The sequence below is a fragment of the Xenopus tropicalis genome, chromosome 3 (genome assembly GCF_000004195.4).
Source record: "Xenopus tropicalis strain Nigerian chromosome 3, UCB_Xtro_10.0, whole genome shotgun sequence".
NCBI lineage: Eukaryota > Metazoa > Chordata > Amphibia > Anura > Pipidae > Xenopus > Xenopus tropicalis.
The window spans coordinates 138,155,173-138,181,881 of NC_030679.2; the positions used below are offsets into that span (position 1 = coordinate 138,155,173).

Below are 26,709 nucleotides of genomic sequence, written 5' to 3' on the forward strand. Positions count from 1 at the left end.
GGTAAGTAGTTCCAAATCTGTCTGATCCAACAGGCGCGGCCGCAGGGCATCTGGTCCCATATCACTAAGGTTATATTTAAAGGGTTCCCTGGTTATCATTTGGCTTCTAAACTTACTTTCTCTAAATACTGCTCATTAGCTAATGCCTTCACTCACAGCAACCTGATAAGCAGCGATGCACAGGAACTGGGTGGGACATTAGGGCTCAGTTAGGGAAACAAGTGCAAGGCGCAAGGTGCATTTTATTACCCATAACACAGACAGGAGGGGGCTCTCCCTCCCACTGCAGGGTGATACAGTGACACAGACAGGAGGGAGCTATGGGACATTGAGTCTGCCCCTCCCACTGCAGGGTGATACAGTGACACAGACAGGAGGGGGCTATGGAACACAGAGTCTGCCCCTCCCACTGCAGGGTGATACAGTGACACAGACAGGAGGGAGCTATGGGACACGGAGTCTGTCCCTCCCACTGCAGGGTGATACAGTGACACAGACAGGAGGGGGCTATGGGACACGGAGTCTGCCCCTCCCACTGCAGGGTGATACAGTGACACAGACAGGAGGGAGCTATGGGACATGGAGTCTGCCCCTCCCACTGCAGGGTGATACAGTGACACAGACAGGAGGGAGCTATGGGATACTGAGTCTGTCCCTCCCACTGCAGGGTGATACAGTGATACAGACAGGAGGGGGCTATGGGACACGGAGTCTGCCCCTCCCACTGCAGGGTGATACAGTGACACAGACAGGAGGGGGCTATGGGACACGGAGTCTGCCCCTCCCACTGCAGGGTGATACAGTGACACAGACAGGAGGGAGCTATGGGACACGGAGTCTGTCCCTCCCACTGCAGGGTGATACAGTGACACAGACAGGAGGGAGCTATGGGACATGGAGTCTGCCCCTCCCACTGCAGGGTGATACAGTGACACAGACAGGAGGGAGCTATGGGACACGGAGTATGTCCCTCCCACTGCAGGGTGATACAGTGACACAGACAGGAGGGAGCTATGGGACATGGAGTCTGCCCCTCCCACTGCAGGGTGATACAGTGACACAGACAGGAGGGAGCTATGGGACACGGAGTCTGTCCCTCCCACTGCAGGGTGATACAGTGACACAGACAGGAGGGGGCTATGGGACATGGAGTCTGCCCCTCCCACTGCAGGGTGATACAGTGACACAGACAGGAGGGAGCTATGGGACACGGAGTCTGCCCCTCCCACTGCAGGGTGACACAGACAGAAGGCATGCATTGGCATTAGTGAATCCTACAATACCCTCTATCCTGGACCCAGTGATAGTTTGAGGGTTCCACCAGCAGGTTGGACCAATAGCCACTACAGACTAGTGCAAGCATATTGCATACTAATGCCATTATTGGCTGCTACATGCATTGTTGCACCAAAAGTAGCAGCATCCACACCTGGAAACGTCAGCTGCAACTTGTCAGCAATTCATGAAAATGCTAATTCTTAAAACTGCTTAATAATAAACATAGTAAAAGTGCACTTTGCACCATGCACCGTGTTAGTAAATGAGCCTTTATGTCCAATGTAATTTAAGACCCAATGTACTAAGTGCAAGTCCTCTGCAGGGCAAGGGTTAAAATGAATGCTGTCCCTACGGGTGGCAGAGGGTCACAGAGAAGGGATCACGCAAGCCCCTGGCACGTTTGGGTGCATTACATCTCCCGGCACATCTGTCAGTAGGGGAATAGTTTGTATTCCGTGCCGGATTCCTTTCAAGGGCTGCGCATTCCCTGACGTTGGGCCTTTCATCTGGGCTTTGTGCGTGCATACGAGTGTAAAATTAGCCCTAAGTTAGAGAATGTTGGAGCCAAGGGTTTTAGACAGCTGAACGTATTAGAGAGGGGCTGACGGGGGCTCATTGGGCGCTAAAGAGAAGAGGTACATGGACGGGCTCTTCAGCAGATTAATGCTAAGTACTCACAGGAGCAACACACTCATCTCTTACTGCTAATTCATATCATTATATAATACACAAGAGCCATGAATATCCTGTAATGATATCCTTATAAACAGTGCTTAGTGATGTCATTTCTATCACATGACTCACTGAAACTAGTATATTATAATAATAATGTACCCCCTATTGTAAAATATAAGTCACCTCGGAGTTCCATGACCTGTATAACAACACTCGGCCTTTGGCTTTGTACCTTTATATGACCATGGAACCCCTCGGTGACTTCTAATATCCTTATATTTTACAATAGGGGGTACATTTGGAAGCTTTTTTGGGCAGGGCTCTCTTCACCTCTTGTATCAGTTACTGATTGCTTTATATGTTACTCTGTATGTCCAATGTATGAAACCCACTTATTGTACAGCACTGCGGGATATGTTGGCGCTTTATAAATAAATGTTAATAAGAATAATACATTATTTACTATATCAGTTATATTATAATACTCACACCCTCTCTTACTGCTACGTTATATTGTTATACACCCAGGGAGCTCAGTCAGTGACCCCTCAGGTTTCTCTGCTGGTCATTTCTCCCCTGGCAGTGCCAACGTGGGTACCAGGCATGTGGGAGATACCAACTGCTGGCAGGTGTCCTCTGCTTGCCCAATACCCTGTGGATTTTGCTATGGTAGTGCATTCCAAGTGGAGGCCTGTGGGCTAGATGTTGCCATATCAGGGATTTTTATGGCCCCCAGTCTTCTTAAGGGAGACTTTGTATCCTTTCAGTATAATCCATCAAACATAATAACTGCATGTACTAGCGCCCTGAATCACTTCCCAAGGGGGGCGGCATCACCTACGCCAGGGGTCCCCCAACCTGGTACACCTGGTTTTATGCAACCAAAACTTACCTCCAAGCCAGGAATTCAAAAATAAACACCTGTTTTGAGGCCCCTGGGAGCAACATCTTAGGGGGCGGCAGGGTTGCCAGATTTATTTTTCCAAACCAGCCAAAGTCAGTTCTAAAACCAGGCCAAAACTAGCCAAAAGCCACTTTGAAAGTAGCCCAAAAATAGCCCAATATGCGCAATGAAAAAAAAATGTCTAAAAAATAAAAGTGTATATGGGAAAACCTGCCTTTTTAAAGTGTATAATCACTACCCAAGCCCCGCGCCCCCTCTCCAGTTACTGGGAAGGCTGATAATTCCCTCTGTGCCCAGTCCATGCAGGTTATAGTCGTTTTGCTGCTTCAGGTTCAGAACAGAGGAATAGAAAAGGGCGCTTCTGTCTATATTTGCATGCTGGGTATTGTAGTTTTATCTTAATCATAGCTGTAGGCTATATGTAAGATACAAACTACATTACCCAGCATGCACTGGGATAGCCATGTCAGAGAAATAAAACTTTGGCTAGTTTCCAAACTACAAACCCGCCAAGGCTTCAAAAACTAGCCCAAATCTGTACCTTGGTGGGTTTGTACTTTGGAAACCCGCCTGGGCTTTAAATTAGTAGCCCAATTTGGCAGAAAACCCACCAACCTGGCAACCCTTGGGGGCGGGACAGTGACATCACATGGGTGGGATTGTGATATTGTGGGGCGGGGCTATGACATCGCTGTTTGCCACATCTATCAAAGAGATTCCTCCCCGGTTTTCAAAATTGGGGAAACCAGGCAGGCAGTTTTGACCTGGACAGTCCTTTCTGGATCAAAACCAGACAAGGGGCAAGCCTAACATGGGCCCTTCCTAAGAACAGGGCCCCAATAACATATGTGTATGGGCTTTTCCTACCTATAACCAGAACCATGTACCCCTTGCCCACACACATACAGAGCTTATAAGATCCCAGCATTTCCAGAGGTGAAACTAACGGAGCACTTTGTCAGGTTGTGAGGGGAGATTCTCCCAGAATCCTCTCTGCTCCTCTGTCATAAATTCCCAGCTGTGTCCCTCAGCTGTTTAGCCCACCTCCCATTTTACTTTCTGGCCTCATTGATTTGCCCTGGAGTGGATCCCGGGGGCAGCAGAAAGCATTACGGGGTCACGGAGAGCACATTAGTACAACAGCTGGGGCGAGAGGTTCCTTTGAATTGAGACCGAGCAGGAAAATGCTGGCGGCAGATCAGTCGTCACTATACGCCCTGCAATGCGCAGTGTTTGTGATACAGGGGGGCCCCTGTACTCTGGAACGTGGGGGGGATATGTCAATATTGTAATTGCACTGTATAGTGATTATCTTAATTCTATCCAGTGGTAATAAATTATATTTTCTAATCCCATCCTGTTAATTCACAAGTATTTTAATTATTCTTGCCTGGGCCCCGCCCACTTCCAAACACATTCAGCCGTTCCATTAGAACTCTGCTAACCATGGACCACCCAAGGTTTAAAGGCACCGTGCCATATGCACGCAACAGAAACACGGGGTAAATGAGCAGCACGTGTGTCCTGGGGCAGGTTACACATGGGGCGGGTTAGTAGGTACAGTAAGAGCAGAATGGCAGCAGTATAATAACAGGGGAACTCCACCCAAACACAACTTCAGCTTTTTGAAAAGTAAATATAATTTCAATATACATCAGTTACAAAATATGCAGCCTTTTCATAATTTTAATGTAATAATATGGTTTGGAACAGTTCCCTAAGCCCCGCCCCTACTTTGAGACTGAGAAGTAAAATGTAACAGTAGTCGCCTGCCCTCAGCCTGCATCCTCCCAATCCCACAATTCCCTGCTCACATCAATAAGGAAAGGGACATCACAGTGCAATGCATTGTGGGTTATGTAGTTCCTGCATGCTGTGGGGTAGTTGTTACAATTTGTAACATCAATGTTTTAGTCCCTCCTCCCCTGCCAGGATTTCAAATGATGCAGAAAGAAGAACAGTTTTGCAGCTGGATTTCAGCATATAAAAATGGTATTTATTCAGACTTTCTGAAGGAACAGAGTACAGTGATAGGTATATTGGGGGTTTCTGAATTGTGTGGGGCTCTTTAACAACATTTAGTTCGGAAGCCGGAGTTCCTCTGTAAGTGTTACCCAGTCTGCAGTCTGTTAACTCTTGTCAGCATTGAGATAAACAGTCCTTATTTATATAAATGAGGCACTGCAAAGTCTGTTATGCCACAGGGCACGCCAACACTAAACATAGCCCTGCACTCGCACGCCGAGTATCCATAACATCGTAACACAGTAGGCAGGGTTGTAAAAAGACAAAAAGTCCAACAACATTTGCCAGTATAGCTACTACTGGGGCAGCAGCAGAAACAACAGGTGGTACTTGGGGACCACAGACACAGTGCGGGGCCTTGACTGATGCCCTTAGGAGGTTTCCCTGTGAGGCCCACTAGCTTTTAGTTATATCCCTGGGGACCTCCGTGTCACTGTTCTACCCTGATCCATAACAAATAATTACACAGGCAAGTGTAAGGAAACGGAGTGAGTAATTGGACATGGTGGGAGTTAGAAATGGGACTGAGTAACCGTGCAAGGCAGGAGTTAAATACAACAGTGAGTAAATAGTAACTGTAGAGTGCAGGAGTTAGGAATGGGACTGAGTAACTGTGCAAGGCAGGAGTTAGATACAAGAGTGAGTAAATAGTAACTGCAGTGCAGGAGTTAGGAATGGGACTGAGTAACTGTGCAAGGCAGGAGTTAGATACAAGAGTGAGTAAATAGTAACTGCAGTGCAGGAGTTAGGAATGGGACTGAGTAACTGTGCAAGGCAGGAGTTAGATACAACAGTGAGTAAATAGTAACTGTGCAGTGCAGGAGTTAGGAATGGGACGAGTAACTGTGCAAGGCAGGAGTTAGATACAAGAGTGAGTAAATAGTAACTGTACAGTGCAGGAGTTAGGAATGGGACTGAGTAACTGTGCAAGGCAGGAGTTAGATACAAGAGTGAGTAAATAGTAACTGTGCAGTGCAGGAGTTAGGAATGGGACTGAGTAACTGTGCAAGGCAGGAGTTAGATACAAGAGTGAGTAAATAGTAACTGTGCAGTGCAGGAGTTAGGAATGGGACTGAGTAACTGTGCAAGGCAGGAGTTAGATACAAGAGTGAGTAAATAGTAACTGTGCAGTGCAGGAGTTAGGAATGGGACTGAGTAACTGTGCAAGGCAGGAGTTAGATACAAGAGTGAGTAAATAGTAACTGTACAGTGCAGGAGTTAGGAATGGGACTGAGTAACTGTGCAAGGCAGGAGTTAGATACAAGAGTGAGTAAATAGTAACTGTGCAGTGCAGGAGTTAGGAATGGGACTGAGTAACTGTGCAAGGCAGGAGTTAGATACAAGAGTGAGTAAATAGTAACTGTGCAGTGCAGGAGTTAGGAATGGGACTGAGTAACTGTGCAAGGCAGGAGTTAGATACAAGAGTGAGTAAATAGTAACTGTACAGTGCAGGAGTTAGGAATGGGACTGAGTAACTGTGCAAGGCAGGAGTTAGATACAAGAGTGAGTAAATAGTAACTGTGCAGTGCAGGAGTTAGGAATGGGACTGAGTAACTGTGCAAGGCAGGAGTTAGATACAAGAGTGAGTAAATAGTAACTGCAGTGCAGGAGTTAGGAATGGGACTGAGTAACTGTGCAAGGCAGGAGTATAAGTAATTATACAAGACAATAGATAGAAACAAAGTGATTCATTGTACAAGGCAGGAGTCAGGAATGGGACAGGGTAATTGTACGAGGAAGGCAATAGGAACAATAGTGAGCAATTGTGCACAAGTAATGAAAGTGCAGGAATCAGAAACAAAAGGCAGCCGTGCATAACAGAAGTCAGAGGGAAGACATGACAATGGGACAGGGTTGAGGAATGAACAACAGTGGGTAATTGTACTGGACGTGCATCAGGCACAAGGGAGGATAATTGTAAATGACTGATGATTTGTACAATGACACAAGGATAAGTATTTAATATAACCCCCCCCCTTCTCTGTGCTACTCACAGCTGGAACGGATCAATGTTCTGCACTTCACTCTCCCATTAAAATGCCTCGTCCAGTTGTTCCTATGGGATCAAAGGGAATAGTGACAGAAAAGCCCAAACAGGCAGGAATCTGTTACACTTTCCCTATAATACACCGATAGCATTGAGCTCACGTCTATTGGAAGCATTTTAGGCATGTGGCACCTCGACTTCTGATGGAGAAAAAGAAACACTGAGATAATTCCTGGATTGCAGGCATCCACAGTTGGCTGATTTGGTTTATATTATGGATATTTATAGGCTGGTTTTCTGCCTGCCACATGTGATACATTAGGGTCTGAGAGTCCGCGCCAAGATGGGATCCGGCAGCGGTGGGGATAGAACCAAGTCATTACAAGGTCAACCATCCAGGTCACTGAGAAAGAGCTGGGGGTCCTGCTGGGCACTTGGGACTCTAAGTTGAAATGTTTTGGGGCCAAAGGTGAGGACAGTAACAGGATGACAGGCCACATGGCAGAAGGCTTTTCCGTACAGCTGAGAAAATCAAATTCCATGTGCAACTGTCAGCACCAACCGTCAGCTGTGTGTTTGTACTTATAAACTTGACCATCAAAACACAAAGTCAACTTTACCCACGCCGCAGTATTTCCTCCCCTGTTGTCCAGAAGCTGTAGGGCAGACCCCTGTGGTTCCCTTTAGATGTTGTTGATCTCCCAGCGTCCCGCTGAAATCTGACTGGGGTGCCCACGGCTATTCCTAGGCATTTGGAGTGGTCATGATTAGTGTTGGAATGGGGATCTAGTGGCCACAAGGGAAACTTTAGAGAAGTCCTTGCAGGGTCGGACTGGGCCGCCTGGGCACCGGAAAAAAACCCAGTTGGTCATAATTAGTGTTGGAATGGGGATCCAGTGGCCACAAGGGAAACTTTAGAGAAGTCTTTGCAGGGTTGGACTGGGCCACCTAGGCACTGGGAAAAAACCCAGTGGGCCACAGCCCTGGTTGGCCCCACCGGGCCAGACCCGATCACCAACAGACGCTCCCTCGAACTGCCGGCCTCCCTCCCCCGACGCGCTGAAGGTAAGTTTAATTTACGCTCGCTCTAGGAAGGGGGTCGCACGGGTGGTGGGGGCCTTTGCAGGGGGGTGTAAAGGCCATGTTGGGGGCCCCTTAGGGGGTGCAGGGGCCCCTGAGGCAGCAGCCCCAGTTGGCCCTGTCCCCCCAGTCCAACCCTGAGTCCTCGATCCAGTAACCACCTTTGCATTGGGCCTTGCCCCATACCATCAGGTAAGTCCCACAGTGCTTCAGGGCTAATAGGGAATCAGAGGAATTTCTGGCCACATGCCAGCATATCTCCTGGTGCAGTTGTATCTCTTACTCCCACATTTCCCCATTTTATTTTATTTTCTTTCTTTGCACCTAGTTATCCAATTCTTCCTTGCAATGGAAAAGTAACATGAAGTCTACAGCCAGCGCCAAGCTAAATGGCACGGGCACCCAAAGCAAGCCCCCTACATTAGGTGGGGGTGACTGTCACACCAACTCATCAACACAGAGCCCCATAATTCCCCCACTTCCTTAGGCAACTGACTCTGGAGTTACAGAAGAGCCTGAACTAGGGGTGGGCAGGCAGAAGAAGAGTGTGCCAACAGCTCCCCCACAGTTGCACCCTACCTCTTCTTCCTACCCGTAGTTCTGGCCCTGTGTATACCCATAGAAAGCCAAATGTTAGGCCTGATGCCAGGGCCCTTCCATAGTTTTCCATGGGTCATGCTGGACAAGTTTAAACTCAAGGGGAGAATATGTGGACTTGTGTGAAAAACGTGCCCCCTGTGCCATCATCCTAAAAAAAATGATTATATTTTGTCACTAAAGGAGGCAGGGGAGGGAGAAGAGTGATTGGCCCAGGTCACAGGGGTTTCCTCAAATGTCTGATGTGACCCAGGTTAACCTATTATTGCACGGCCGTGACACCTCACACCACAAGTTATGTGCACAGGAAGTGTGATAGGGTTTGGAACCCACAGTCCCGGGTCATTCATATGTGAAGGGGAATGTGCGGCTGATGGAAAAGCTGATTAACATGGAGCAATAGCTGGTACTAATAAAGCCTGTTTGTGAAGGAAATGGGCAAACAGATGGGCTCTGCTGCAGATCTTATCTTAAATTCAACGCTTCTGCAGATTTTGTGGATTGCGCTTTTTACGCCATGTTGTGCCTGTATGATAACAATAAAGGGTTTAACTCAAACTCTAACCATTCTGGGAACTTCATGTAACAGGCTGGAGAGGTTCCAGGGCATTTCAGTGTAACTGTAGGTTTGGGTGTTTAAAGGGATATGAACCCTGTAGAGATGGATCTCTTATGTCATCGTTTGAAAGGCTGGATAGAATACGAAGACTCCCAAGTAAGTATGGCTTCTGAGGTCCAAATCTTAATCTTTATACACCACCAATTAACACCCACCATGGAGAGAAGAGGAACTTCAAGTCCCAGAATCCATTACTTCCTAAAGGAATAAGATGAGGGGTGAGGGGTTGCATGACTGTGAGCCTAAAGGTAGCCATACACGTGAAGATCCGCTCGCCTACGGGTGGGCAATATCTGGGAAAATGTAGGCGGTCCCCGATCCGACTAAATCTTTTAACCTGCCCGATCGATATCTGCCAATTTCAGGGCAGATATCGGTCGGGCATGCCCCTCGTTCCTGCCCCTACACGGGCCAATAAGCTGCCGAATCGGTCCAAGGGACTGATATCAGCAGCTACAATTGGCCCGTGTATGGCCCCCTTAAGGCATGATGGGAAATAGTTCCTACCAATATCATGGTTTCCTTTCAATTCGTGGAATCAGCTATCATCAAGTTCCATTTAGCTGGTATAAACCATATGCTTCTTAATGTAATTGGACTGGCCCACAGCTTGGAGTGACTGGGGGGGGGAAGATGTGAATAAATTAATGTTACTCTTAATCAATTAACTGCCAGAGGCCCTGGGCCCCCCAGGACCACACATTAGCTCACACAGGCATTTAAATGGAGCCTATTAGCATATGTGTAGGATCTGCCATGGTGGCCCCCCGCAGGGGTATTCTCTACAGCCTGCAGTAATACATCACCCCCAGTGGGTATAAATAGACTGCATGTGTTCAGTAAAGAAAGTAATATGGTAGTTCCTATTTGTGTGCATGCAGGCTACGCCCACTTAATGGAGAATAAAGAAAACTAAACTACATAAAAATAAGATATACTGTCTATTTAATGTGCCCAAACACTGGCTGAGACCATTGTGTACATTAAAATTGGGTTGTGTACCCCCTTTGTAAAGCTATAAGCGCTCTATGTCAGCACTTCATACATAAAGAGTAATCATCTCTCATGCGTAGAGTAGTTCCCCTCTCTTCCGCAGAATAAAGCTAGCCCAACCTATATTTAAGTCTGGCCCTTGGCTAAAAGGGAAGAATTTCTGGGCCGGGGAACCTATAATTTAGTCTATGACCTCAGCTGGTTAGAAAAAAATGCTAGACTTATTCGGAGGTTTTTTTCCGTTGAAATGGCTTGCCGGGGCTGTAATTATACCTCGCTCCGATAAGGAAATACTATAATATTTAGTAGAACCACGCACAATAACAGCTTAACCCTTCTGTGCCACAATGCAGGCACAGCCCTATAAAGGGAATAGGGTACAATGTAATGCTATTATATTGTATAATATATATATATATATTCCACATGCTTTGGAAAACAAATTGTAGACCTATTTTTATAAGGCAGTGCTAAAAGTGAAGCTGCCATACTGCTGCACATACCCCGCCCACTTCAGGCAAATGCCAGAGGGGCTGCTGTAAGATACCATAGACACTCACTATTTATTGGGCCTATGGGGGGGCTGTTTGGGCCTCTGTGTACTGAAAATCAGGTCTGGACTGGCAATCTGTGGGTTCAGGCAAATGCCAGAGGGGCTGCTGTAAGGTGCCATAGACACTCACTATTTATTGGGCCTATGGGGGGCTGTTTGGGCCTCTGTGTACTGAAAATCAGGCCCGGACTGGCAATCTGTGGGTTCAGGCAAATGCCAGAGGGGCTGCTGTAAGGTGCCATAGACACTCACTATTTATTGGGCCTATGGGGGGCTGTTTGGGCCTCTGTGTACTGAAAATCAGGCCCAGACTGGCAATCTGTGGGTTCAGGCAAATGCCAGAGGGGCTGCTGTAAGGTGCCATAGACACTCACTATTTATTGGGCTGCTGGGGGGGCTGTTTGGGCCTCTGTGTACTGAAAATCAGGCCCGGACTGGCAATCTGTGGGTTCAGGCAAATGCCAGAGGGGCTGCTGTAAGGTGCCATAGACACTCACTATTTATTGGGCCTATGGGGGGCTGTTTGGGCCTCTGTGTACTGAAAATCAGGCCCAGACTGGCAATCTGTGGGTTCAGGCAAATGCCAGAGGGGCTGCTGTAAGGTGCCATAGACACTCACTATTTATTGGGCCTATGGGGGGCTGTTTGGGCCTCTGTGTACTGAAAATCAGGCCCGGACTGGCAATCTGTGGGTTCAGGCAAATGCCAGAGGAGCTGCTGTAAGGTGCCATAGACACTCACTATTTATTGGGCCTATGGGGGGCTGTTTGGGCCTCTGTGTACTTGAAATGTCAGGGCCTATTTTGACTCCCAGACTGGACCTGGTTCGAAGCAGCCGCGCACTGCAGTCACCTATAAGTTGGCCATAGCTTGGCCAATACTTTTTAGCATCTGACTTGCCCCGCAGGCTGAAGAAACAGATTCCATATGAGCCACCTTCCCACTGTTATGTTTGTTTAGGCCCACACTTTATAAAAAGTACCATCTGAAATGCAGGATCTATTAACCCATAATGACCAATCAGTTGTTTGCTTTGAGTATACCAGGTCCAGCGCACCAGTAAAAGCTGCCTGCTGATTGGCTAATATGTGTTACCAGGGCAGAGAAAACCTTGCTTGGAGCTTGATATAGTTCCTATAAGCAGTTTTCCCTTTTCCAGACGCGCTGGCTCAGATCCGTGTGGGTTGCTGCACAGATATTTGCTGTATAGTCAGATTCAGGCCTCCTCGGATTACCGGCAAGACCCTTCCAGTAGCCACTCGCAGGGCAGGGATACGGCTCTGTGGCCACGTCTCTAACTCTGCTGTTATGTGTGGAATTAAAATGGTGAACCACAAGGTTGCCTCATTGGGCTGGGGCAGGATTATGTCAGGCAACGTTATCCCTGCTGATACTAATGTTGTGCGCAGACACACAGACCCTTTGTTTCCTTTCATTGGGCCCAGGCTGATGAGTTCCGACCGGTGGGAAGATGGACAGACCTACAAGGCCTGGGTACTGAAGAGTAACCTCCTCCTTGTGTGCTGCCGTGGTACTGTAATAGTTAAAGCAGGTACAGGGGCCCCTGGGACCCTCACATTGTGGAGACTTTAGGGTTGCCACTTGTCCGGTTTTGGCCAACAATCGACCCAAAGCATATGGCCTCCAACACCATTACTCTGCCTCCTCAAGTCCTCACTCTCCCCTCATATCAGGGACTGTCCGGGTTCTGCCATAGGCAAAGGTGGCAACCCCAGGGGACTAACAGAGCAGTAGCGCCCAGATACATCTTTGATCCATCCAAAACCCTAATCAGATTTGGACTGTCTCATCTGAACTGAGACCACCTGGTGGTATGGTGCAGGATGGGTAAGGTAAGGCAACAGTGATATAAGGCATACCCCCCAATAGTCCCAATTAAGGTAGGATGGTGGGGGCATTGGAGAGCAGGCATGGTTTTAGTTGGCTTGGTGCCCTACTGTTGTCATATTACCAGATTATGTGACAGATTAGGCAGGCAGGGGGGCACATCTAGAATATCCAGCTGGAAGGGTTTCCCCGAAGCCTGCATTTATTAGAAGACAAAGTGATATTGTAACCGTACTCATTGAGGCCCAAGTATTGTCAATATCACCTAAAGGCAACTTTGGGTCACAATATGTTACAAGTGTGACAGCACGGCTCTAGCTGAACTGCACCCCCCGCCATAGGACACCGAGTGTTACATACCCCACAGCAGGACGACAGAGACAGACACTTCTGCTAAAAAGCTCTCACCCCAAGGAGTGAAACATGTCCAGCTCAGAGGTTAATCCTCACAGGCCAAACAGTGTCCGATTTCTCTCCTGGCCCCTCATTGTAACCTTAGAGCCGGGAATGTTCCCTTTGGGAAATGAGGATTCCAGTTCAGAGGCAAGATCTGAGGGGGGGCCTTGTCTGTCTATTACACATCTGGCTGCTGTGAGAAAATCTGCATTCATTCAGCGGAGCTAACGCCACGACCCATTATTTCTAGCCAAACTTTTACTTTGTTGCTATGACAAAATTGCTGCAACAAGTTGTGAGGCTAGAGTATCATTATCCCTAATGTAAGCGATTACACGGGCAACTTCAGCAGCTGCACTTGCATAGGATCAATACATAAGTATTTTACCTGAATCTCACCCTAACTAGTCTTCAGGTTGGGCCCCCCAGCCACTGGCGTAACTGTAGAGGAAGCAGAACCTGTGGTTGTAGGGGGGCTCGGGACAGGGGGGCTCGGGGTCTAATAGTTTTAGAAACCATAGTACCCAGCGGCCCACCCAACTCATACTCTCTTACTTATAAGCAGGGCGGACGGCTTCGGGGTGGGTTACCGGGCATCTCCTCAGATTTTATTTTGGGGGGGCAGGTGTGTCTTGGTTACGCCACTGCCCCCAGCCACTGCTCTGAGCCCCCCTTTGGCAGCTTATTACTTGTAGTACAGGGTGCATTATCCCCTTTATTATATGCACTTGGGGAATAATGTGATATGTAATAATATTTATTACTAATGCCACATCCATTACTAATGCTATGTATAGCACTGCATGCTAGTTTGCCTATAGATGTACAGCTCTCACATAAGGGCAGCATTAGTGCCCCCTGCAGGTTAATTTTTATATATGCCCAATAACAATGATAATTTATAAGTTTGTGGCAGCGTTAATGTGCACCCCTTATACTATACAGCACTGTGGAATATGTTGGGGGGTTATAATAATCACTCAGTTTCCCATAATAGCCTAGGTGTATCAGAAGCGGGGAGCATGACCATTTGCTTTCCTAGATACAACTGAAAGTACAGTCTAAAGGCCAATTAGGGTGAGATGAACTGTGGCTAAATGACTGCTTTGCCAATGTTTTCCTATATATGTGCTTATTTCATGGCCCTGACCAAAAGCTGGACATCCAAGTTGGTTCAGACCAAAGCTTTGACCTTCAATGGGGGCTTGGTCTGAAAAAGTTTGACAGACATTGGTCTTAGGGAAGCCATGGCAGCTGTGGGTTACCAAGCAGGTCTAGTAGTTATAGTTTAACAACAGCTGATCCTATCCTATTTTATTTATATAAAGGGATCACTGGGTGTACCATCACTGTCTGTCCTATTCCTGTTTGCTAATTTTGGGGGGTTTACAGACGGTTGAACTCCTCATATGACTTGTGTGTATGGGTATCTTTTAATTGTTTAATCATGTCATAGAGTCCACCTTTTGTCCTACCATCCCCATGTTGTCCTACCATCCCCATCATGTCCTACTGACTCAGTCATATTCTACTGACTCCATCATGTCCTTCTGACCCATCATATACAACTGTACCCATCACATCCTACAGTCCCCATCGTATGCTACTGCCCTATTGCATTCCACTGTCCCCATCTTATCCTTCTATATCCATCTTGTCCTACTGTCCCTATCTTGTGCTACTGTCCCCATGTTGTCTTTCTGTCTCAATCATGTCCTACCTCCCCCTCCCCGTTATGTCCTACCATCCCCATCTTGTCCTACTGTCTCCATCATGTCCTACTGACTCAATCATATTCTACTGATTCCATCATGTCCTTCTGACCCATCATATACCATGTTCCCATCACATCCTACAGTCCACAACTTTTCCTTCTCTCTCCATCATATGCTACTGCCCCATTGCATTCCACTGTCCCCATCTTATCCTTCTATATCCATCTTGTGCTACTGTCCCCATTTTGTCTTTCTGTCTCAATCATGTCCTACCACCCCCTCCCCATCATGTCCTACCATCCCCCTTTGTCCTATCATCTCCATCATGTTCTACTGTCCCCATGTTGTCCTCCTGTCTCCATCTTGCGCTACTCTTTTCAACTTACACTAATACCACCCTCTTCCCCTACTGTCTCCATCTTGCCCTCCTGTTTTTGTCTTGCCCTAGTGTCTCCAATATGTCCCACTGTTTCCATCTTGCCCTACTGTTACTGCTGTGCCCTACTGTCTCCATGTTGTCCAACTATTTGTAACAGAGAAGTACAGTGGGGACCACCGGCTTTAGCATTACAGTATCTCCTTGGTGTGACATTGCTGAACCAATTCATTCATTCTGTGTATTTGAAATGAGCTTTGTGTGAGACAATGGCCCTTCAGTAAGGAGCTATTATAGGAGTGGAGTGAGGGAGGAGAGAGAGAAGATGAAAAGGGAAAGGAAGAGCAGATACCTGTCATTAGGTGCAGGCGTCTCTAAACTTAGATGAAAGGCTGAGACATAAAGCAGCACTGGAGTTTTGCCTGATAGTCTCTAGATCTGAAACCACAGCATTTGAAAGCCTTGGAGGATACATCTGGCTTGGGACATTGTGGGGTTCCCATGGTGAGGAATTTTGAGGTCAGTAATACTTAACACAGAGTATGGGCCACAGAGGGAGATTCCATAGGGGAAAGTGGGGGAGGGGGGTGGGTAAAGATTGTGCATGAAACTTGACCCCATTGAAAAATTGGAGCCAAAAAAATTTTGTGGAAGCCATGGCCCCCCCCTCCCTGGTTCCAAAGGGGACGGAGAGGCATTGCAGGAAACGTTTATGCCATACCATGTTTTTGTCACCCTAAAAACAAATACATAAATAAGCCCAGAATTGTCCTCTGCTCAACTTATTGCCTTCTATGAGATAACTGCCTAAAAAGGCATCCCTAGGGGACAACTAGAGGCAAATCTGAGCATTGTCAGACTATTTGGTCCTGGCCTAAAGCTGAGCCCTATGCCATTGCCCTTTAAAACCAAGAACTACAACTCCCAGGCAGACAGCCTTTCCTGCCATTCTGCTTGGCCGGGAGTTTCTGTTCCTCTCATTATCACATGTTACTGTTCCCCTTTTCTGTGCAGCAGAGACCCGGAGGCCCAGGGGCTGCTGATTTATCCCTGCCTGGGGATTACCTAACAATTCTAGCATTTTTCCTGCCTGCCCTAGTGCGGACTGATTCTGCTGCTTTTTCCACTTACTTGTCTGCTAAATGCAGACATCTTCAGCCACTAGCCTGTTAGCATTGCTGTCTGTATGTCATCCGCTAGTTGCTGCTGTCTAAAAATAGTTTGCATTGGTTCCTATGGGACTTGCCACACTGACTTTAAAGTATATTGGTTTCTAATAAGGGGGCGAGAATTTATCCTATCCTCTTGGCTTTTGTGTGTGTTGCTCCAGTAAAAGAACCCCCAGATAACCAAAAATGATGGCTGCGTATGTCTCTCTAGCATTGCCACCACGCTGCTATTTTACTGTACTAGCAAAAATAATACATCATGTTATTAGGGATGACAGTATCTGATGGCAATTTCATCTTGCCAAGGGCAGAGTTACTTGGACTTCTTTAATAAATATATATTGTTTAGAATTACTCTATGCAAAAGCAGTTTCTGGGTAGAATTTCCATCCAAAAACTGCCCTCCCTATATTTGGTTCACAGTGTCTGACCTGCGCTAAATTTGACATCATATTAAACATGTTTGTGACACCACCTTAGACTGCACCCACACAGTGATACCACAGGCAAAAATGCAGCCTGCCACTGAAAGGGTTAACTCACTTAGCATCTATAGACTGACTAAAGCCCTTCCAGGGCCCTGAAGAGTCGGATGGGAATTGAACCCCCCCCCCCACAAGGTCCCTACCTTGCACAAAAGGATGTTATTAGGCTTCACCTCATCTCTGCTCATATTGGCCTTGGTTAGACACCCCAGCACCCCGGGCCCCCTAAGCAAGAGGGCGGAACTGCGGCTGATGCATGTCAGGAATGTGGAGTTTATTGCCTATCATAAAGCGCAGCCATGAATCCTAAATCATACCCTCCATGTAGCCTACCATAAACAGCAGCCGGTGGTGTATATGTTGTGCGTAAACACACGAGACACACATGAGACACACATGAGACACACAACCGGGTCAGCCGTCTAGAACAAATTTAACCCCTTGGGCTGTGTCATCTAAAATGGGCCTTCTCGAAATAGTTGTTTCTTTTCACGTGCAGTTTGTAGTTCATTCATAAATTAAAGGGGATGCAAACCCAAAACTAAGCCTAAAGGAAAGAAAATGTAAGCCTAAGCAGCTGCCTAGCATACATTCATTACGTTTTATTTCAGCGGATTTAAAGGACAAGGAAAGGCAAAATCTATTAAGCACATAGTACTACTATTGCTGTGTAAAAACGCTATATTCCTGGCTTGCCTAATGAAAGATTTACAGAGATACACATACTAGAACCTACATACATGTTTCAGTGAACGGCGCCACCATCTTGTCCAGCATGTCACAGAGTGTCCCACCCCACAGCATGTCACAGATCATCCTCTGCCGGCAGCCCTCCCCCGTCGCCAGTCGCCGGCTACTCACATCTGCCATACAACGCTGTCAAAAAGAGATATACTCACCCACCCCCCTTCCCCACCACTCCACGCTCCTGCCATGCTGACATAAACCCCCCCCCCGCTCCTGCCACAAACCCTCCGCCGCTCCCCCCACCTGCATGTCACAGAGTTCTCCGTTGCTGCATCGCCATGGCAACCAGACGCTCCTGCTGTGTGCACATGCACCGCCTACAGTAAGTCGCCAAGTCTGGGAAGGAGCGATGCATTATGGGAATCTTCTTTACCCAGCTCAGTGTTTTTTTTTCCTGTTTGGCTTCTGATCATCTGAACAGGTGAAGTATGGGGAGACTTAAGGGCACTATTGAGAGAACTGAAGGTATGCCTGCAGCTTGGGATTAACTCTTTATTAGCCTTTCCTTCTCCTTTAAAGTTATTTGCGAATGTGACTGCAATGGAAAGCGGTGTTGATGTAGTTTCTGCCCTGCACTAGGTAACAAGGTTGCCACCATGTGGGGGGCCCATGTCAGTGGAAAAAGGCTTGGCTGACACAAAGGCTTTGGATCTAATATTCTGATATACAAATTAAATATGAAACCCAAATTTTTTAAATTAAATCATGCATACCTGTTATAAAATGTATTTAAAAATCTGAGCTGTCAATCATATATTGTCTCGTATATTGGGCAGGCAATATAAGATTGTCAGCTCAGATTTCTAATTACTATTACTTTCAATTCAGCACTTCCTTGATATCACCTAGATGGCAAATGCATAAGATTTGGGGGTGATACAAAGCTTTGCCTTAATAACAGTATACACAAAATGGCACTGACCTTATGGCTGTGACTGTAAATTCCAGGACAGAAGGGGAAAAAAATAGTTTATATAGTGAAAGTAAAGTCAACTAACATGATAGAAAAGGATTTGGAATTATTTTTTAGGGTGACAGGTCCCCTTTAAGCTAGAGCAGGCAAGGCAAAGGGATTACACTCAAAAAGTGGGGTAACACAATAAGAAAAATTGGAAAAAGGAAGAGTAAGAAAACCCCAGTGACAGTGGCAAGGAGGCAAAATGTGGCTGTTGTGGTGAAGCATACCTCCCATCTGTGCCGATTTTCATAGGAAAGTCCCTCTTTTGACAGCTCAGCACGCAGACCCGGATTCTTAATGAAAAGTCCCTCATTTCCCTTCGATTTCCTACGCTGAAGCTAAAAAAGGTACAAATTTAATTAAAAGTAGCTTTTGGTAGAGCCCAGAAATCTTAACGAGCTTCACCTGCACTTAGATACATGGTTTCTCATGGCTTTTGTTTGCACAAAAAACACTGGGGCCCTTCTACTTCATTTGAACAAAACATAGGATTTTACACTGGGAAAACCCTGGTGGGCTCCGCTGACCTCAATCCAATCCCCCCCTCCCCTGAGCGTGCCTATGTATCAGATACGTAAGCTCAGGGGTGGGGCAGGGAGTGTGTGGGGGCAGCAGGGGCCCCTAGGGGAGTGTGGGGGCAGCAGGGGCCCCTAGGGGAGTGTGGGGGCAGCAGGGGCCCCTAGGGGAGTGTGGGGGCAGCAGGGGCCCCTAGGGGAGTGTGGGGGCAGCAGGGGCCCCTAGGGGAGTGTGGGGGCAGCTAGGGCCCCTAGGGGAGTGTGGGGGCAGCAGGGGCCCCTAGGGGAGTGTGGGGGCAGCAGGGGCCCCTAGGGGAGTGTGGGGGCAGCAGGGGCCCCTAGGGGAGTGTGGGGGCAGCAGGGGCCCCTAGGGGAGTGTGGGGGCAGCAGGGGCCCCTAGGGGAGTGTGGGGGCAGCAGGGGCCCCTAGGGGAGTGTGGGGGCAGCTGGGGCCCCTAGGGGAGTGTGGGGGCAGCAGGGGCCCCTAGGGGAGTGTGGGGGCAGCAGGGGCCCCTAGGGGAGTGTGGGGGCAGCAGGGGCCCCTAGGGGAGTGTGGGGGCAGCAGGGGCCCCTAGGGGAGTGTGGGGGCAGCAGGGGCCCCTAGGGGAGTGTGGGGGCCCCCAGAGATGGCAGCCCTGGTGCACCCCACATACCCCAGTCCGGCCCTGAACAAAAAGAGTCTAAAAACTAATGTATACTGTTAGTAGATTTAATCCACCATATTCTATTAAACTGCACATTGTTTGGTCCCAAACTGTGGAAAATCTGACCCTTGTTTCACAAAAACAAATTTGGGGAGCAGGCCCTGGAGGCAGCAGGTAGGGTTGTCAATCAGATAAATAAACAAGTATTTTTAGTTGTTGTTCCCTGGGGCAAATAGTAAGCTGTGTGGTAAAAAAGCAGGGGGCTCATTTATAAACATTGGGTGGTAACCAATAGCAACCAATTAGCGACTGGATTTTTTTCCAGCCATCCCCTGATTGGTTACAGCCCAGGAGTTTATAAATGAACCCCAATGTCTTGTGACATGAACCATTGAGGGCAGAGACCCAAAGCCCAGGGGCCGCCCGATACTAACTTTCTCCCTTCCATTACCCAGAAGCATTGGCGCCGCAGTCCCCGCCCCCTCCGGCTTCAGCGTACGGCGCTTATATACGCGACTGTGACGTCAGAGTATCGCGATATGAGACTTGGGACGTCAGCCTTAGCTGCCCGGAAGGGATCGGGGGGATTGTTGTTACCGGCTCTGCGGGACGTTTAAATGATGATGCGGGACCGTATAGCTATGAGTGCGGGCACGGTGTGGCACGTCCCTCAGCGCTCCTATTAGTGTATGCCTGGGGCAGGGCCCCTGTAACTACTACTACTGCTTAATCTGCGCCTGGCGGGCTCTGTGTGTGTAACGGGGGGGGGGGGGGGGGTGTCCCAGGGGGTTAAAAGGGGATTAAAGGGGTTTTGTATTATTTCCTTGGGTCTGTGTGTCCCAGGGTTCTGGGGCTTCCTTGGGTCTGTGCGTCCCAGGGTTCTGCGGCTTCCTTGGGTCTGTGCGTCCCAGGGTTCTGGGGCTTCCTTGGGTCTGTGCGTCCCAGGGTTCTGGGGCTTCCTTGGGTCTGTGCGTCCCAGGGTTCTGGGGCTTCCTTGGGTCTGTGCGTCCCAGGGTTCTGCGGCTTCCTTGGGTCTGTGCGTCCCAGGGTTCTGGGGCTTCCTTGGGTCTGTGTGTCCCAGGGTTCTGCGGCTTCCTTGGGTCTGTGCGTCCCAGGGTTCTGCGGCTTCCTTGGGTCTGTGTGTCCCAGGGTTCTGGGGCTTCCTTGGGTCTGTGCGTCCCAGGGTTCTGGGGCTTCCTTGGGTCTGTGCGTCCCAGGGTTCTGGGGCTTCCTTGGGTCTGTGCGTCCCAGGGTTCTGCGGCTTCCTTGGGTCTGTGCGTCCCAGGGTTCTGCGGCTTCCTTGGGTCTGTGCGTCCCAGGGTTCTGCGGCTTCCTTGGGTCTGTGCGTCCCAGGGTTCTGGGGCTTCCTTGGGTCTGTGTGTCCCAGGGTTCTGGGGCTTCCTTGGGTCTGTGTGTCCCAGGGTTCTGAGGAAGCCATTAGAGTGTGGATGTGATAGGACAGAGAATAAAGCAGCACTGGTTATGATTGGTTGGGATGCCTGTATCACTTTAGCTCTATGGTTGAGTTTGGGTTAATGACTTATCTGTTCCCTGTGTAGGACCCGTGAGACAACTGCAACAACGTCGGACGGAAACCCCCACTTTCCAATCAACGTGGCTCCGGTTTCAGGTCTGTGGGAGGCCTCAGCAGTTAAATGAATTCTGTGTCCCCGCTGGCCACGCAGTACGGAAGCCCCAAAGGTTCACAGCAGACAGAGAACCGCAGGACGCCAAGTGGGCACCATGAGCAGAGAAGGGTGGGCTACCAAGATGTCACCGCAGAGGGCGAAACTGATGAAGTGGATAAACTCAAAAGCAAACTGCTGACAGCTTGGAACAATGTTAAGTATGGTAAGTACAGGGTAATAGGGCCTTGAGAGGAGCTTTCAGCCCGGGCACTCGGGCAGTATGGGCAGCTTGTGTATGGCCGCCTATAGTAACGTAATAAGAATGGCTTTAATGGCAGTGTTTTGTGCCTAACAGGGTGGTCAGTGAAGATGAAAACCACTTTCAGCCGCTCTGCACCCGTGTATTTACTGGGAGAGCGCTACTACTTCCGGCTGGATGGTGAGTGCGGTTACTTGTGTGTGCTTCCTGCATTCTATACACTAGGTTCAACTACATCTCTCTTTGTGCATACATGTTAGGGTGTAGTAATATTCCAAAATTCTCTTCCCCTTACAGATGAAATTGATCGGTTTCAGAAGGATTTTGTGTCCAGGGTGTGGCTAACATATAGACGTGACTTTCCTGCCCTCGAGGGCACAGCACTCACTACAGACTGCGGATGGGGCTGCATGATCAGGAGTGGCCAAATGCTACTGGCACAAGGTCTGCTCCTGCACCTTCTTTCCCGAGGTCAGTTTTACATCTGTGCCACTCAAATCTTATTGTTATACAGGGTGATATAGTGACACAGACAGGAGGGGGGCTATGGGACACGGAGTCTGTCCCTCCCACTGCAGGGTGACACAGTGACACAGACAGGAGGGAGCTATGGGACACGGAGTCTGTCCCTCCCACTGCAGGGTGATACAGTGACACAGACAGGAGGGAGCTATGGGACACGGAGTCTGTCCCTCCCACTGCAGGGTGATACAGTGACACAGACAGGAGGGGGGCTATGGGACACGGAGTCTGTCCCTCCCACTGCAGGGTGATACAGTGACACAGACAGGAGGGGGCTATGGGACACGGAGTCTGTCCCTCCCACTGCAGGGTGACACAGTGACACAGACAGGAGGGAGCTATGGGACATGGAGTCTGTCCCTCCCACTGCAGGGTGATACAGTGACACAGACAGGAGGGAGCTATGGGACACGGAGTCTGCCCCTCCCACTGCAGGGTGATATAGTGACACAGACAGGAGGGGGCTATGGGACACGGAGTCTGCCCCTCCCACTGCAGGGTAATACAGTGACACAGACAGGAGGGGGCTATGGGACACGGAGTCTGTCCCTCCCACTGCAGGGTGATACAGTGACACAGACAGGAGGGAGCTATGGACACGGAGTCTGCCCCTCCCACTGCAGGGTGATACAGTGACACAGACAGGAGGGAGCTATGGGACACGGAGTCTGCCCCTCCCACTGCAGGGTGATATAGTGACACAGACAGGAGGGGGCTATGGGACACGGAGTCTGCCCCTCCCACTGCAGGGTAATACAGTGACACAGACAGGAGGGGGCTATGGGACACGGAGTCTGCCCCTCCCACTGCAGGGTGATATAGTGACACAGACAGGAGGGGGCTATGGGACACAGAGTCTGCCCCTCCCACTGCAGGGTAATACAGTGACACAGACAGGAGGGGGCTATGGGACACGGAGTCTGCCCCTCCCACTGCAGGGTGATATAGTGACACAGACAGGAGGGGGCTATGGGACACAGAGTCTGCCCCTCCCACTGCAGGGTAATACAGTGACACAGACAGGAGGGGGCTATGGGACACGGAGTCTGTCCCTCCCACTGCAGGGTGATACAGTGACACAGACAGGAGGGGGCTATGGGACATGGAGTCTGCCCCTCCCACTGCAGGGTGATACAGTGACACAGACAGGAGGGGGCTATGGGACACGGAGTCTGTCCCTCCCACTGCAGGGTGACACAGACGGGAATGACCAAATAAATGTGACTGCACCGTATGTTTCTCCTATACCCAGAATGGACTTGGTCGGAAGCCTTATACACCCACTTCGTGGAAATGGAACCCATTCGTTCTTCCTCTCCATCCAGTATGCCCCTCTCCTTGGCCACAGACCATTCGGGCAGGCACTCCCAGCCCCAGACTCACTGTTCGAGAGCCCCTTATGGAGGTGAAGTCCATCAGAACATAGTGAGCTGGTTCTCAGACCATGCAAGCGCCCCCTTTGGCCTGCACCGCATGGTGGCATTAGGAAGCATCTTTGGCAAGAGGGCAGGGGACTGGTACGGCCCCAGTATTGTGGCACACATTATAAAGTAAGTACCGCCCCTGACTGTGTTACAGTGACTGTCTCTTATAGACGTGTTATGGTTAGAGTTACACAATATATAGTTTTTCCTTTAATCTCTCTTGCTGTTTTGGGACCCTCTGTTGCCATTAGTAACCCACGTGCCCCTTCATTTCTCTGTAACAGGAAAGCAATAGAGAGCTCTTCTGAAGTCCCAGATCTGTCCGTGTACGTGTCTCAGGATTGCACAGGTATGTGAGCCCAGGGCTGCCCCTAGGGCACCGGTTGCTTGCTCATAGGGCCGGCAGTGCCACTCTACTCACTGTGCCTCTCTCCTGTGCCAGTGTATAAGGCAGATATTGAGCAGCTCTTTGCCGGAGAGGTACCGCACACAGATACCAGCAGGGGGGCTGGCAAGGCTGTCATTATCCTGGTGCCTGCGCGTCTTGGCGGAGAAACCTTCAACCCCGTGTATAAACACTGTCTCAAGGTAAAGCTGCTGAATTCAGAAATAGAATACTGTGTAGCCTGGCGTCAATGGAATTCACTGTGCAAGTTTCCATTTCCCATAAATACACTGGCTCAAATGGAGAAATAATGTCTAAAAAAAAAGTCTAGATATTCTGTATTTTATATAGTGACTTTACTGTACCAGCCCAGAGGTACAGCAGCCCTGTACCGGAAATGATCCAGGCCTTCAAACTTGTCCCCAGCAGTTTATCAGTCCATCCTTTGTGTGTCAGTGGCACCGCACATGCTCAGTGTTCTCTGTGCTGTTGCTAGGGATCGTAGGAACTTGTTCTTGGTCTTTGTTCTGGGTGCACTTCCACTGCCCTAAACTGTGCTGTCATAAACTAGGGGAAAGGGTCTGGGTTCATCTTAATCTTCTCTGTGCTGTGATCATGCTAATAGGTTTCCTATGGTTTGTCTTGCCTCTTCCAGGAGTTCCTGCGAATGCCGTCCTGTTTGGGCATTATTGGCGGAAAACCAAAACACTCGCTCTATTTCATTGGATACCAGGGTAGGATACTCAGCCCCGTTATACAGAGCGGGGGGATCATTATCAGCCTATAGATACTCAGCCCCGTTATACAGAGCGGGGGGATCATTATCAGCCTATAGATACTCAGCCCCGTTATACAGAGCGGGGAGATCATTATCGGCCTATAGATACTCAGCCCCGTTATACAGAGCGGGGAGATCATTATCGGCCTATAGATACTCAGTCCCATTATACAGAGCGGGGAGATCATTATCGGCCTATAGATACTCAGCCCCATTATACAGAGCGGGGAGATCATTATCGGCCTATAGATACTCAGCCCCATTATACAGAGCGGGGAGATCATTATCGGCCTATAGATACTCAGCCCCGTTATACAGAGCGGGGAGATCATTATCGGCCTATAGATACTCAGCCCCATTATACAGAGCGGGGAGATCATTATCAGCCTATAGATACTCGGCCCCGTTATACAGAGCGGGGAGATCATTATCGGCCTATAGATACTCAGCCCCGTTATACAGAGCGGGGAGATCATTATCGGCCTATAGATACTCAGCCCCATTATACAGAGCGGGGAGATCATTATCGGCCTATAGATACTCAGCCCCATTATACAGAGCGGGGAGATCATTATCAGCCTATAGATACTCAGCCCCATTATACAGAGCGGGGAGATCATTATCGGCCTATAGATACTCAGCCCCGTTATACAGAGCGGGGAGATCATTATCGGCCTATAGATACTCAGTCCCATTATACAGAGCGGGAGATCATTATCGGCCTATAGATACTCAGCCCCATTATACAGAGCGGGGAGATCATTATCGGGCTATAGATACTCAGTCCCATTATACAGAGCGGGGAGATCATTATCAATTAAAGAATGTTGGGCAGAAGCACATGATTTCCTTGTTACAGAACAAATATAAATAATGATGATTTTCTTCTCAGACAATTACCTGTTATACCTCGACCCACATTACTGCCAGCCGTACATTGATACCAGCAGGGACAACTTTCCGTTAGAGGTAAATGAAAGGATTATCATGAACAGATTCACGTTTCAGTGTGTTGGTATCGCTGGGCCATTCAGGTTAGTTTGGGATTTACTCTGCATATTGCATGTTGGTACATCACCCTATTCCCTTTCCTCTCTCGCAGTCTTTCCACTGTAACGCTCCTCGCAAACTCTCCATCACCAGAATGGATCCCAGTTGCACCTTTGCTTTCTATGCCAAAAACCGCGATGACTTCGGTAAACTCTGTGAGCATCTGTCGAAGGTAACCTATATGTACTGGCCCCTTACTCTAGAACTGTATCTTTATGGCTGCACACAGGCCTGGACTGGCAATCTGTGGGTTCAGGCAAATGCCAGAGGGGCTGCTGTAAGGTGCCATAGACACTCACTATTTATTGGGCCTATAGGGGGCTGTTTGGGCCTCTGTGTACTGAAAATCAGGCCTGGACTGGCAATCTGTGGGTTCAGGCAAATGCCAGAGGGGCTGCTGTAAGGTGCCATAGACACTCACTATTTATTGGGCCTATAGGGGGCTGTTTGGGCCTCTGTGTACTGAAAATCAGGCCTGGACTGGCAATCTGTGGGTTCAGGCAAATGCCAGAGGGGCTGCTGTAAGATGCCATAGACACTCACTATTTATTGGGCCTATGGGGGCTGTTTGGGCCTCTGTGTACTGAAAATCAGGCCCGGACTGGCAAACTGTGGGTTCAGGCAAATGCCAGAGGGGCTGCTGTAAGGTGCCATAGACACTCACTATTTATTGGGCCTATGGGGGCTGTTTGGGCCTCTGTGTACTGAAAATCAGGCCCGGACTGGCAAACTGTGGGTTCAGGCAAATGCCAGAGGGGCTGCTGTAAGGTGCCATAGACACTCACTATTTATTGGGCCTATGGGGGGGGGGGGGGGGGGCTGTTTGGGCCTCTGTGTACTGAAAATCAGGCCCAGACTGGCAATCTGTGGGTTCAGGCAAATGCCAGAGGGGCTGCTGTAAGGTGCCATAGACACTCACTATTTATTGGGCCTATGGGGGGGGCTGTTTGGGCCTCTGTGTACTGAAAATCAGGCCCGGACTGGCAATCTGTGGGTTCAGGCAAATGCCAGAGGGGCTGCTGTAAGGTGCCATAGACACTCACTATTTATTGGGCCTATGGGGGGGGGGGGGGGCTGTTTGGGCCTCTGTGTACTGAAAA

General features: G+C 49.0%; 2 protein-coding genes across 3 annotated transcripts in view; one reads left to right on the forward strand and one right to left on the reverse strand.

Annotated features, from left to right (window-relative positions):
* Positions 1–20,042, reverse strand: part of LOC105945363 (extended synaptotagmin-1) — a 52,857-nt gene extending 32,815 nt beyond the window's left edge. The window contains exons 1-2 of the mRNA XM_031899388.1: positions 20,015–20,042; positions 18,633–18,743 (exon numbers count right to left, since the gene is read on the reverse strand). The gene's annotated coding sequence lies outside the window, so the exon portion shown is untranslated. The remainder of the gene's footprint in view (positions 1–18,632; positions 18,744–20,014) is intronic.
* The window catches only part of atg4d (autophagy related 4D, cysteine peptidase), a 125,906-nt gene that overhangs the window by 97,397 nt on the left and 1,800 nt on the right, over positions 1–26,709 (forward strand). The window contains 10 exon segments of one of the 2 annotated variants that reach the window (NM_001045781.2): positions 19,966–20,250; positions 21,123–21,414; positions 21,547–21,630; positions 21,748–21,921; positions 23,225–23,522; positions 23,681–23,745; positions 23,839–23,984; positions 24,437–24,515; positions 25,452–25,528; positions 25,662–25,781. In NM_001045781.2, the coding sequence (NP_001039246.1) occupies positions 21,219–21,414; positions 21,547–21,630; positions 21,748–21,921; positions 23,225–23,522; positions 23,681–23,745; positions 23,839–23,984; positions 24,437–24,515; positions 25,452–25,528; positions 25,662–25,781 (1,239 nt within the window). In that variant the 5' untranslated portion in view covers positions 19,966–20,250; positions 21,123–21,218. 2 annotated transcript variants of the gene reach the window in all.